We start from the raw sequence: 13508 nt of genomic DNA on the forward strand, positions 1-13508 counted from the left end.
TTTTTGTTGGCCTAATGCATGATTTTCATCGCACACAATTCACACCAATTGCAGCTTTTGTCCCCTAATGAATTGATCTGTTGCGCTTTTACTGAATGGAACAAATTAATTTTCTTTTGGTAAATGATGCAAATCCTACTTTCATCCCTTTCTTTTGATATATTTAAACGCAATATGTTGTGTTGGTTTTCTTTTTGGTCAAGTTGTAACATGCTGTTTTCAATTTTTTTATTTTTTTATTTAATATATCTCATATTTTTTAATAGAAGGGACGAGTTGTAAAGGAAACAGTTTTTTTGTGTGTGGTGCACTGATCATTTATTATTTTTAATCAAGTTATTTTGAAGTAAGAAAGAATGTATCTATTTTGATCTCGCTCTCTGTCTGTATCGTCAAGTTAATTATGATGTAAGGTTTTATGTTTGGATCTCGTTCTCCGCCTCCGTCTCTACCTCTGCGCAGGCTTCTGTTGTTTCTGCAAATTAAATAAATAAATAAATGAGATAGTCATACAATGTTTTACTTTGTCTCCTCCCACCCTACCTTTGTTTGTGTTAAACTGCCAATGTGTTTTATTTATATTTGTGTGACATGTTTGTGTTGTTCCTTGATATATTTGTTTGGGGTTGTGATATTTCTGTCTGTCTGTCTGTCTGCCTGTCTGTCTGCCTGTCTGTCTGCCTGTCTGTCTCTCTGTCTGTTTGTCTGTACTTTTGTATGTGAATTGAGTTTTTACGAAAGTAAGATGCATATTCTGTTTTGGATAGTAAAGGGGTTAATTTGTGAGTTAGTATGTCGGTTGATAGGTTGAGGTTTTTGGAAGCGCAAAAAACAAATTCATATATCAGGCAGAAAGACAAACACTCACGCACGTACTTACACAAAAAAGCACACAAACACACCCACCCACACACACACACACACACACACACACACACACACACACAAACACACACACACACACACTCACACATACACACACACACACACACATACACACACTCACACACACACACACACACACACACACACACAGACACACCCACACACACACACACACACACACACTCAATCCAGAAAGAAAGACAGACGAAAAGACATTGAGAAAAAACCACGCAGTCTGACAGACAGTGAGAAAAGGACAATGGCAGACACATAATAAGATAATTCAAGAAAAATAAAGACGGTTCTTCAGAAACTGTTCGTCAGTTGAGGATAAAGAAATCACAACATTGTAACGCAGATAAAACAACACAAACGACAACAACAACAACAACATCAAACACCAGCATAAACTACAACAAAAACACCAACAACAACGAAAAATAAAATGCTCACGGATTGCAGCAGAAAAGTCTGCTAACTCGGCCGCTAGCAGTTTTCCATCTCCATCAACTGAAAATAAACAAGTACTTCATTCATACGATGAGAAAATGCCCAACCTGGAGTGTGAATATATGACCATATAACTATAAGTTGTTGAACATTCCACTTAACATGCACTGTCAAAACGGCCATAGATTTCAGACAATTATGTGACAAAACGTATCGTTGAAAATTCTGTCACAATTCGGTGAAAAAATTGCTCATTTGATTATTTTTACTTCTAAACAGTCTACAGCCTAGTTCTACCGTCAAGTAAATGGCAAGTAATACATTTTCGGTGATTTACGGTCAACGCAAATCGTTCCGGACCTAGGCGAACGCCGGTGAATACAAAATCGCTCATCTGGTAATTTACTTATTCAATTCTTACCATCGCTGTCCGTGAAAATGCCCTTGATCTCATCAAAGTTAAGACCATCTGCGGCCAGGTTGACCGGAATGGCAGCACATGTGTTCTGCAGGTCAGTGGCTAGTTGTTTCGCCTGCTCAGGGGTCAGTAGGTCAGCACACAGCGCGTCACGCTTGCCAATTGACCCCACTGCCGCCCCCACCACTTTTCCGGCCACATAGCTCTTCACGATCTGTTACAGAGACAGAGACATTTAAAGGCATACAACACCAATTCTTTGACCGCCTACTACCACTCCACCAACTTTCTGGCCACAAAGCTCTTGACACCGCTCGCCACGTATTGTAATCAATCAATCAATATGAGGCTTATATCGCGCGCAATCCGTGGGTACAGTTCTAAGCGCAGGGATTTATTTTTAATTCTTTTTTAAATGTTATTTTATGCAATTTATATCGCGCACATATTCAAGGCGCAGGGATTTATTTATGCCGTGTGAGATGGAATTATTTTACACAATACATCACGCATTCACATCGGCCAGCAGATCGCAGCCATTTCGGCGCATATCCTACTGTATATCCTAGAGTATTGTAACAAGTACGCGGACCTTTAAAAGAATACGACACCAAATCTTCATTTAAACAACAATACAAATCTTATGGATACACTGCCGACTTTACTAACTTTCCGACTATATCACTCTTGACACCGCTCGCTACAAACTGCAACAGGGACAGGACTTTACGACATCAATTTTTTGACCCCTATCAACCTTTTTGTCAATTTAACTTTGTATACCTCTTGCAACGAATGACAACATGTTTCACAATTATAAAAATGTATGTTAATGTACGTATGTGCATGCATGCACGGTTGTTGAATCTTGCTCGTACACGATGTACGAAAATTAAAAGAGACTAAGGCCGATAGGTTTCGTTTTTGTTTCATGAGCGACAGAACAACCAACCAACCAACCAACAAACAAACAAACAAACGCATAAACAGACAAACACATTTAAACACAGGCAGGATTACAGGTAGACAGATAGACAATCAATCTAACTAAATGACCTACAGGCTATCACTGAGACAGACAGACAGGCAGATAGAGAATTTAACTGAAGGACATCCAGACTATCACAGAGTCAAGCTGACAGACAGACAGACAAGCACAGAGTCAGACAGACAGGCAGACAGACATAGAACACGAGAGTGTTCATTGTCTATGCAATACATCAGTAAGGCTTGACTGCTCTTAAAATACATCGCTTCACACGCATACAGACATCACTGTAAACAGAAGCGTTCCACTTTTGAACACACCTTTTGTAACCACTAGTGAACACTACATGATTCTACCAGCAAAAGACCGGCACGGTTGGCCTAGTGGTAAGGCGTCCGCCCCGTGATCGGGAGGTCGTGGGTTCGAACCCCGGCCGGGTCATACCTAAGACTTTAAAATTGGCAATCTAGTGGCTGCTCCGCCTGGCGTCTGGCATTATGGGGTTAGTGCTAGGACTGGTTGGTCCGGTGTCAGAATAATGTGACTGGGTGAGACGCCTGTGCTGCGACTTCTGTCTTGTGTGTGGCGCACGTTAAATGTCAAAGCAGCACCGCCCTGATATGGCTCTTCGTGGTCGGCTGGGCGTTAAGCAAACAAACAAACAAACAAAATACCAGCAAAAGTAGCGTAAATGGCAAACAATTAATAGTGCTTACCATGTGTGTCCTTTTCTAGTAAATCATATAAAACTTGGCCAAAAAAAATCATTGCAACAACTTTCGCACGCTAACAAAAGCGGTAAAACGCAATCCATTTTAGTTCAACTTTATATGCTGGAAAAGGTAATTATGTCCACCGTTTATATCATTTGTCCGATCAGTGGTAATTTGTATAGGCATCCCGTTACAGCCTGTCAAACAAGGTCACCCCTAAAATCGACCTGACAAAAACCATAGCCCCGTGTTTTAAAATCTGCACAAAATCAGAATGTGCACTTACCAAATACTTCTGACTACCGTTAGAAACGCCATTCAATTTCCAGTTCAAAGCAATTTGTTTGATGCACCTTACTTCTCTAGTCTTTGTGTAGCCTTTTGACAAAGGCGGTAGGGGTTAACCGTTTCAGAGGCCAAAAAAGGCACGTTTTGCGGCCATTTTTGATGAATTGCTTTAGAAATTTCAGAAGTTGTGACTAATGGGCTGACCAAAATCTGTGTTGATTTTGGTGAACGTGTATACTAAAAGTGTCTTATGACGCAACGTTTCCGAAAGACCTAAACAAATATTCGTATTAACTCAGGGTTTAAGGACAAACAATCGTGACTTTGCATGCTAAGAAAAAATGGTTGAGGCAATCGTCGACAAAGTTTCAGGCAGATCTGAGTGCTGGTTTACATTTGCTGGAGATGGGAACGCACAAGAAAAATTATCGATCATCGTCTTTGGTACTGTATACAGTCTCCGAAAGTTGTTGCAATAATTTGTTGGCCAAGTTTAGTTCATCACACAGTGTTCACAACTGGTTACAACATGTATGTTCAAAAGTGGAACACTTCAGTTTTCAGTGACTGTTGCAGGGTATTTACATACCCGTGCAACCCTTCGAAGGAACCCCCCTCTTCGTCGCCGTCTTCGCCTCCAACAGTCAGAGTCAGCCACAAGCACGGCACAGACGATCAGCAGTACCAGGAATGTCTTGGTCATCTGAAACACGAGACAGACGATCAGTAGTACCAGGAATGTCTTGGTCATCTGAAACACGAGACAGACGATCAGCAGTACCAGGAATGTCTTGGTCATCTGAAACACGAGACAGACGATCAGTAGTACCAGGAATGTCTTGGTCATCTGAAACACGAGACAGACGATCAGCAGTACCAGGAATGTCTTGGTCATCTGAAACACGAGACAGACGATCAGTAGTACCAGGAATGTCTTGGTCATCTGAAACACGAGACAGACGATCAGCAGTACCAGGAATGTCTTGGTCATCTGAAACACGAGACAGACGATCAGCAGTACCAGGAATGTCTTGGTCATCTGAAACACGAGACAGACGATCAGCAGTACCAGGAATGTCTTGGTCATCTGAAACACGAGACAGACGTAAGACATGATACGTAATCTAGTGCGCTATTGGTAGTTTGGACCAACATATGGCATTGTTTGACATGGAATACGACCGTACCTCCACTGGGTCACATGTCACAAGTTCACAGCCTGGATCTGTCTGTGCAAAGTAGGAATTAGTTTTGATGAAGTAAATTGCATTTACAAAGTCAATTCATGAACAAATTCCCACTGTGGTAAATTTGTTTTATAAAAAAAGGTTCGATAGAATGCCATAAAGCGGGGATTGTCGTTATCTATTCATTAAAAACTGGGAATAACCAGAAACAAAATCGACAATCAATTCGGCTTGAGTTTAATTGTAAGACGGATATTTCCCCATCAATAAAATGTAACTGCTGCATGCTTTGACGAGTGTTAAATGCCCACTCCGCATCCCGTAAACTATCGGTTTCTGATCACAGAGCTTCCCGAGCTTTTACAGACAGTACAAACATACTTCCATTTGAACGATTACCGCTCGGGAACATTCTGGCTGCTTTCTGTTGAGAGTGAGACATTTTTCAAAGAGTTCCTTTTGTGCCGATAGACCCTTGTGAATTGGATGCCTCGTTATGGCGCTGGACCTTATTTTTTTTAAAATCTAAATAATAAATTGACAGTTTGTGATACAAACATGGTTAAAACACGAAATAGTTATTGTATCGTCAAGACAAAGTCAGTACAGTTCGAAGTTTTGAAAATTTGAAAGAAGGGAGCCCGGATGTATGTCAAGGGAGGAAGGTGACTGAGTTGACTGGTGCGTATAAAATGCAGCTCTTTTCATTTGAAGACGGGAAAGCAGGGTACCGAAAACAATACCACTTTTCCCTTTTTAATATGCTGGTCGATTGAGATTTTGAACTTGTAATGACGTTTGTTACTGTGCTAGTGTAGATTGAGTATTGCGCGCATACAAACGTACGTACTTCCGAGACAGGGTTGCCATCACATCAAATAAGCTGCATCTTACCATTGCCCAAGCAGACCGAGTTTCCGCAAACCCCTACAGTTTCTTTGAAGATGCCGCAACTCTGATTGCTTCACTTATAGTCAAGTGTTGTTGTCTTCAGATGCAGAGGTATACAATAGCATGCTATTTCAGATATAGAGTAGTCTTAAAACTGAAAATGACTCAATTGATCATGTATACAATTATAACAAAAATAGGAAAAAACATTAACAAGTGGGTCACACGGGGCCCCGATGGCTCGGGTGTTGAACAAACCACGAAAACCGGTGTGTAGTTTACGCGTTTTGAATAGCCATTGAAGTGATCTGTGTCATTTAATGTTGTTAAATCCTTTTGCGAGTGTGATCCATAAAGTTTGTATTGCATTGTTGATTAAGTGAAAGTTGTCATCGTTCTATAAACCTCCTGTGAGGCGGAGTAGGGCTTTAATAGCTGTGTTACCCAATGTGTCTTGGTTCCGCGAGCCTCGTAAGGAAGTACGAATGATAATTAATTACAAAAATGTAAAATACAAATTTAAAAATAACAAAATTGTTGCTGTTTGAAATGATCACAATACCCCAATACTTACCATCGTGGCGAAGTCTGTCGTTCAGTGCTGTACCTTGAAAACGCTGAGATGTGTGCTCTTCCGGTGGAGATGCAGTTTAAGGCAAAAGTCTGCATCCTTTTATACCCGAAAGGTGGCAAATAAATGCGCAGTTTGATAACTTGGTGGTGATTTATCCGTGTTCATCTGAAGGTGTGAAGATTTCCAGGTGCAGATACATTGCATCCGCCTAAGTGCAGAATAATTATTGTCATATTGGCTGCTTCATAAGCACTATACGCAGACATATGACATGACTCGGAGTGTTAACGGATGGGTGTGTGTGTGTACCCAGGGCTACGCTCCAGCTAGGGGGTCCCGGGACCCCCACTTTCAACTGTAAGAGGGTGCAGGGACCCCCATCCGCGGAGTTTTGGAGGGTCCAGCGAGTCCAGGGGGCCCTAAAGCCGTCTTTCACAGATAATACATTATGATCATACATACTGTGATATGAAGTGTCTTTTTCATAGGTATATTAATTTTAGGAGAACAATTTAACATGACCGTATTTTGTTGCATTAAGAAAAGAAATTTGAAAAGTCAATGTTAATGTCAGCATTGGATTTCATTCAGCGTCCCAACAATGGGACAGTGGGCTAATGTGTGTGTGTGTGTGTGTGTGTGTGTGTGTGTGTGTGTGTGTGTGTGTGTGAGTGTGTGTGTGTGTGGGGGGTGTGTGGGTGTGTGTGTGTGTGTGTGTGTGTGTGTGAGTGCGATAGATAGAGAAAGAGAGGGAAAATATCCAATATTAGGGCCATGATCAAACGTGTGAAATGCAGCTAAAACGTTAAACAGATGGTATCATTCAGAACGTGCGTTTGACAGCTACACAACACATATTGTTGATTACCACCATTGATTCTTGTTCATACCAAAAGGTGACAAATATATATTAATGACATGGTGTTAACATACTTGTCGATGGATTCGTCTCGTGATGAAATGTATAAGATTGCGTTTACATCCGCTTCAGTTATTACGAGGGTTGAAACATAAGTTCCGGGGTCCCGGTAGCTCAATTGGTAGAGCACTAGACTTATGCCTAGGGTCGCAGGTTCGAATACGGGCCGAAACGGACACGGGTCTACTTTATGTGCAGACTCAGAAACGTCATCCATGTTCCACCCCATGTCACCACTGTGGCACGTAAAGGACCTCGGTCATTCTTCCATAAGTGCTGGTGGCTGATAACACCTAAACACGCATACACCTTGGTAGCGCGACATCGACTCTGTTGCTGCTGATGAAAATTAACATGAGAATGAAAAAATAATGAAGGTGTCAGATAACACACACACACACACACACACACACACACACACACACACACACACACACACATACACACACACACACACACATATTTATATACACACACACACACACACACACACACACACACACACACGGGCACACACATACACACACACACACACACACACGCACACACACCACAATTCAAATTGATCGTTATTTAATATATGAAGTATTGGTTTCTTTACACACACAAAAACACAACAATAACCAGGTTTGGTATATTCACAATGAATAATTATTTAGACAGCTGGTCGCTGCCTGATCCAGGATGCTAAACATTAAGGTAAAAAGTCTCTTTTTTTCCTGTTAGAACATTTAGTTCGCTCCCTTACAGTTTCCGATTACAGTTTTATCTCTGTTAGTGTTTGTGATTTCATCTGGCCGGTTTCAAGTTAAATTGGTCGCGTCAGCTTGCTTATTGGCCCTGCGAATCACAGAAAGATCAAATTAATTTACATCATTTGTTTCGCATACGAGGGTTGTGGCACAAGCATACAAACGAGCAGGTTTTTTTTTCTGGAGAGGGACTACTCGAATCCCACTAGAAGCCAAAATCACGTACCGTACAAGTAATGCATGGCCACACTAAATTGTTGTTGTCGTGCATGCCGTAGATACTCTTTTTCAGACTGGTGTCGTCAGCTAACATTACACAAGAAAGACCAGAAGTCACGTTGATGTGAGACGGAAGTTAGATTATGGTGTGACATAACTTCAAAACTTGACTAAATGTAAAAAGATAAACAATAAAAACTATTAAAACACTTTTGATTAGTAATATATCGTAATGAACTTTATTTCACAAGATATAAAGGCCACTGTGCCTGTGATTAGACCGTATCAGTTGTTTTTGAACCTCGTAGGTAAGAGACCAAGGTAAGGTTAGTGTTTCGTTATCGGTAAGTTTAGCATTCAGTGCCTGGGGTAGTCATTGACACGTTATCTTCACTGACACGATTGGCGACGTTTGTTTCATGTAGCTCAGTATTTCGTGTATATAGGTACACAGCTATCTCTTTTAAAGGAGAACTTCTGCATCCATCGACAGTTAGCAAACAAACTTTAACAAACTATCTAAGAACAAACAAACGAATCACAAAGCTAGACACACAGTAAAATAAACAAACAGCGATATACAAAATCAACAACAGCAAGATCTGAGACACAGCTTAGAATAAGCGCAGGACATGCTGAGAACCTCTGAAAGACTTTCTAAAGCCAAAATCAATACTATTAAACATATAGTGTCCACGCCGCCATTTTGGAGTGTTTTTTTTGTCGAATTCGGCCGATTTGAAGAATTTGGGGAATCTAGTGTACCTTAATTAAGACGCACCTGGCCCGGTTTGCTCAATAAAGCACCACAAGTATGCTAAATAATTAATTAAACATGATTAAATTGACGACTGCTCTCCACCATTTGAAGATTAAAATTGGCCGTCATAGACTGGTTTTCGTCGCGAGCGTGCCGTTTTCATGACGACCCAAAACAATGGCGGATGGGATGTAAGAAATCGACTCAAGGTGGTTCAGAAAGCAGCAGACTGACTGGGAACGACACAGAATCACGAGAACGTCATGCTCGACGCACAAAATGCAAAGTTATCAACACGCGGCAAGCAGTTAGTCCAGGCATCTTAGCCACTTTAGTGAAGGGAACGTTGAAGTGACAATGACTAGGTTTAAAATGTCCCTTATCAGAAAGTTCAACCTCAGTCCTTTGATGTTTATTAAACACATTTTCATATAAAGTTGGCGCTTCATACGGAAAAATGGCTTTGAAATTGACCCAAATCCTTCTTTGGGCTCTGTAAATGTCGTTTGGGGGTATGGTTGTAAAATGGTATCTACTGGTCACCCCAATGTATAAACTGAAAACTCTTTCTGCACCAGAACACGCAGAAAGGATTGTATCTGCCTGATGTCTGATGCTTTTCAAAATCCCCAACCACTAACACCTTCAAAACGGACTTTAACTGACACTGTTGTTTTTCCCTATATAATCCTTACTATTTTTCCGAGACGTCGTCGTGTTGTGTATTTAGCTTGCCACAACCTCATACATGGTCCTAAAAGTTAAAGTTGAAGAAAATACTAAAGATAAATGAAAAAGCTGACGCAGTGTCATTCGCACCGTGAATCCCCCCATGGGAACATACTAAAGTCTGGTTCCAAATAGGCTCAATTTCCTTCTATTTCTTTGTATTTCTGCCTCGTAGGGGTAGGGGTGTTCAAACCAAAGGCACCTTTAAACCAAAATTCAAATCACACATCTTACAATACTAAGACACTCAGCAGTAAAAGGGTGTCTGCTGGTAAAAAATTCCAAACAATCCTAAAAGTACTTCACTACTAAAAGTGCTTTTAAAAAGAGCCGTTATTTTTCCCTCTATATTCAGTATTGTGTTTTCTGCGAACATGTAGTCTATTTAGATGGTTGTCGTGTGCACTTGAGTTGCTAAAGCGTTTTCAGTTGGGCATATGTCGAAAAGCAAAGAATTAGCCCTTTGAAAACCATCAGAACTGTCACACAAAAATAACATTTACCTATCTCACCAACTGACCAAACATAGGGCTTTTCCTTATGTATTATGTATTGTCGTGTTTTTTGTAGCATACTTGTGAAAACAGCCACCACTGTTGTAAATGATACTTTAAAGAGCATTATTTCATTTTTACAGTTGAAGGACAACCTGGACTGCCGTATATTACAGCTGTTTTACAATCAGCCAAAATTTTCTTAACAAACGTATGTTAAGAACAACTCCCATAGTGAAATTGAAGGAAAACAAATTGAAAATCCCCCTGCCATAGAGGAGCTAAAGAATCAACAATAAACGACTGCATGGATAGCTTGATGCACGAATGCATTGCGGACATGTTTGTCTCCAACCAAGAGAAAGTTCCAAAAAATCCCTTTTGTGCTTCTTATTATACAGTGACGTCAAAGACAGCCTTTTCTGCTGTTCATACATTCAGGGGTTATGGTTACACTAAACGACGTAGTTGTAGCCATACTGCCATCCAGATTTATTTTTTCCTTGCGAGCAGTCACAGGGTGTTTGTGCTGTCTGCCAACCGTTAGATGACCCCGCCCAAGTCTGTTAAGGGACCGTTTGACCGTTATAGAACGCGTCTTTTTGATTTTTTGGCACAGTTGGAAACGGTTGATTTTTATCCCTACCATTGTTTCCAAACATTATATAGGAATGTTTTGTGAACAACGGATAATAGCCGCTACTCGCATGTGTAGCAAAAGTGAGCGTACATACTCACCCTGGTCGTCCAGCCGTTGTCCGTTGCCCGTCTTTATCTGTCTGTACTGAACATTACCTTTGGATATTTCTCCAACGCTATGAAGTGAAGAAACACCAAATGTTGCAAAATGTTGTATGACCCCAAGAGCTCAAAAAAGATACTTGAGAACCTTGACCTTACCTTAAGGTCAAGGTCACAGGGAGAATGAATGTGGTCTAAAAACTGCAAAATTTCACATTGTGCCAGTTTTCTGGAAAACAAATTAAAAACAGCGGGCTTAGTTTTGTATGGTATACAAGAAAAAGAAAGCCTTATCTTCTGATACCATTTTGGTTGACCTCGCTTCAATGTCAAGGTCAGAGGAGCCCTTCAAAGTTGAATTGTAGACATATTTTGATGTGAGCTTGCCCCTTTAACTTTACTATGGACGATATCTCTTACAAACTTAAACACTGAGTGGGGCGTTTGTTAGAATTTCATAGTGAGCCACATCTGGTCACATATCGTTAGGGTCAAGGTCACATTGACCCCTATGAAAAATGTGACCAAGCCGGGTAAAGAAATCCATGTCTCTTGGTAAAAAATCTTAACAAAGCAAAGCCCATGCGACTCTCATGCTTGACCTTTGTCTTAAAGTGACCTTGACCTTCAGGTGACCTTGAAGGTGAAGGTCTAACAACTGAAGCTGGCAAGGACATTGTACACTATTAGAACTGGTTTACAGATTTTTCCTACCAAATTACACATGACCTTTGGCCAAGGTCAAGATCATCAAAGGTCACACATCACAAGGCTATCAATTCAAGACATAGGAAGCATAAACATACTTATTGGCACTTTCTACAAAGAGACATTGTCACTTTTAGTGATTCAATTGCCCGTTTCAGTCACATTTCATAAGGGGCAAAGTGACCTTGACCTTGATGATATGTGACTAAATGTGGCTCAATATCAGTATATAACATGTGCCCACACAATTATGAAGTTTGAAAGATTTTTTTCATAGTTCAGGGTCAAGGTCACTTCAAAACATGTATACAATCCAACTTTGAAGGTCCCCTGTGACCTTGACCTTGAAGCAAGGTCAACCAAACTGGTATCAATAGATAGGGCTTGCTTTGACCTAAATAACACTTGTAGCTAAGGTCGTCATTCTCAATAACGTGGGAGAAAATTGTGAAAATGTGAAAATTTACTGTTTTTGAACAACATTATTTTATGTCCCCTGTGACCTTGACCTTGAAGCAAGTTGTGCGCAGTGAGTTGGTTTACGACATTCACCCTTCGCTGTTATAGACAGGCACTTAGTAAAACCAAGTATACAGAGCTGGATCCTCTATAACCAAGGGGTACCGTAGAAGAAGGCAAAAGAGAAAAGGCATTTCAATGCAAGAAAGCGTTAGGCCCGTAGGACTTGTCTTACAGCTGGTTCATAAAATATACATTGAAACATGCTAACTGTATCCTTTACATGACTTTCACCTTTATGTGACCTCGAAATTCAAGGTCAAACAATTGAAACTGTCAATAGCATCATTCGATACAAATTGTTTTACACATTTCTCTTACGAAAATACATATGACCTTGACCCAAAGTCAAGGGCCAAGGTCACTGAACATAAGACCAGTAATTCAACATAATTATACAAAGGATAATGGTGCTTTTTAACACTTTTTATCAAGACACATGGTCACTTTTAAATAGTGATTTCTTTCCCCGTCTTGGTCACATTTTTGATAGGGGTCAATGTGACCTTGACACTGACGACATGTGGCCAGATGTGGATCACTATGAAATTCTAACAAAGGCCCACTCAGTGTTTAAGTTTGTAAGAGATATCGTCCATAGTAAAGTTAAAGGGGCAAGCTCACATCAAAATATGTCTACAATTCAACTTTGAAGGGCTCCTCTGACCTTGACATTGAAGCGAGGTCAACCAAAATGGTATCAGAAGATAAGGCTTTCTTTTTCTTGTATACCATACAAAACTAAGCCCGCTGTTTTTAATTTGTTTTCCAGAAAACTGGCACAATGTGAAATTTTGCAGTTTTTAGACCACATTCATTCTCCCTGTGACCTTGACCTTAAGGTAAGGTCAAGGTTCTCAAGTATCTTTTTTGAGCTCTTGGGGTCATACAACATTTTGCAACATTTGGTGTTTCTTCACTTCATAGCGTTGGAGAAATATCCAAAGGTAATGTTCAGTACAGACAGATAAAGACGGGCAACGGACAACGGCTGGACGACCAGGGTGAGTATGTACGCTCACTTTTGCTACACATGCGAGTAGCGGCTATTATCCGTTGTTCACAAAACATTCCTATATAATGTTTGGAAACAATGGTAGGGATAAAAATCAACCGTTTCCAACTGTGCCAAAAAATCAAAAAGACGCGTTCTATAACGGTCAAACGGTCCCTTAACAGACTTGGGCGGGGTCATCTAACGGTTGGCAGACAGCACAAACACCCTGTGACTGCTCGCAAGGAAAAAATAAATCTGGATGGCAGTATGGCTACA

General features: G+C 40.6%; 1 protein-coding gene across 1 annotated transcript; it reads right to left on the reverse strand.

The window, feature by feature from the left end:
- On the reverse strand, positions 1–6525 carry LOC138966069 (uncharacterized). The gene is made up of 5 exons (XM_070338158.1): positions 6395–6525; positions 4332–4445; positions 1757–1967; positions 1339–1395; positions 1–475 (listed from the first exon to the last, which is right to left on the reverse strand). Exons 1-5 carry the CDS (start codon positions 6395–6397, stop codon positions 417–419), a joined length of 444 nt encoding a protein of 147 aa, XP_070194259.1. The 5' UTR covers positions 6398–6525; the 3' UTR covers positions 1–416.
- Between the last annotated feature and the right edge of the window lie 6983 nt (positions 6526–13508).

Source organism: Littorina saxatilis, linkage group LG5 (genome assembly GCF_037325665.1).
Source record: "Littorina saxatilis isolate snail1 linkage group LG5, US_GU_Lsax_2.0, whole genome shotgun sequence".
NCBI lineage: Eukaryota > Metazoa > Mollusca > Gastropoda > Littorinimorpha > Littorinidae > Littorina > Littorina saxatilis.

What these genes read in the sequence shown, in the direction of transcription:
- LOC138966069 (XM_070338158.1), bottom strand. An exon ending in TCCTTCGAAGGGTTGCACGG is followed by an intron (nt 1,968 to 4,331) that starts GTATGTAAATAC and finishes TCTCTGTAACAG; the next exon opens with ATCGTGAAGAGCTATGTGGC. An exon ending in CATTTTCACGGACAGCGATG is followed by an intron (nt 1,396 to 1,756) that starts GTAAGAATTGAA and finishes GTTTATTTTCAG; the next exon opens with TTGATGGAGATGGAAAACTG.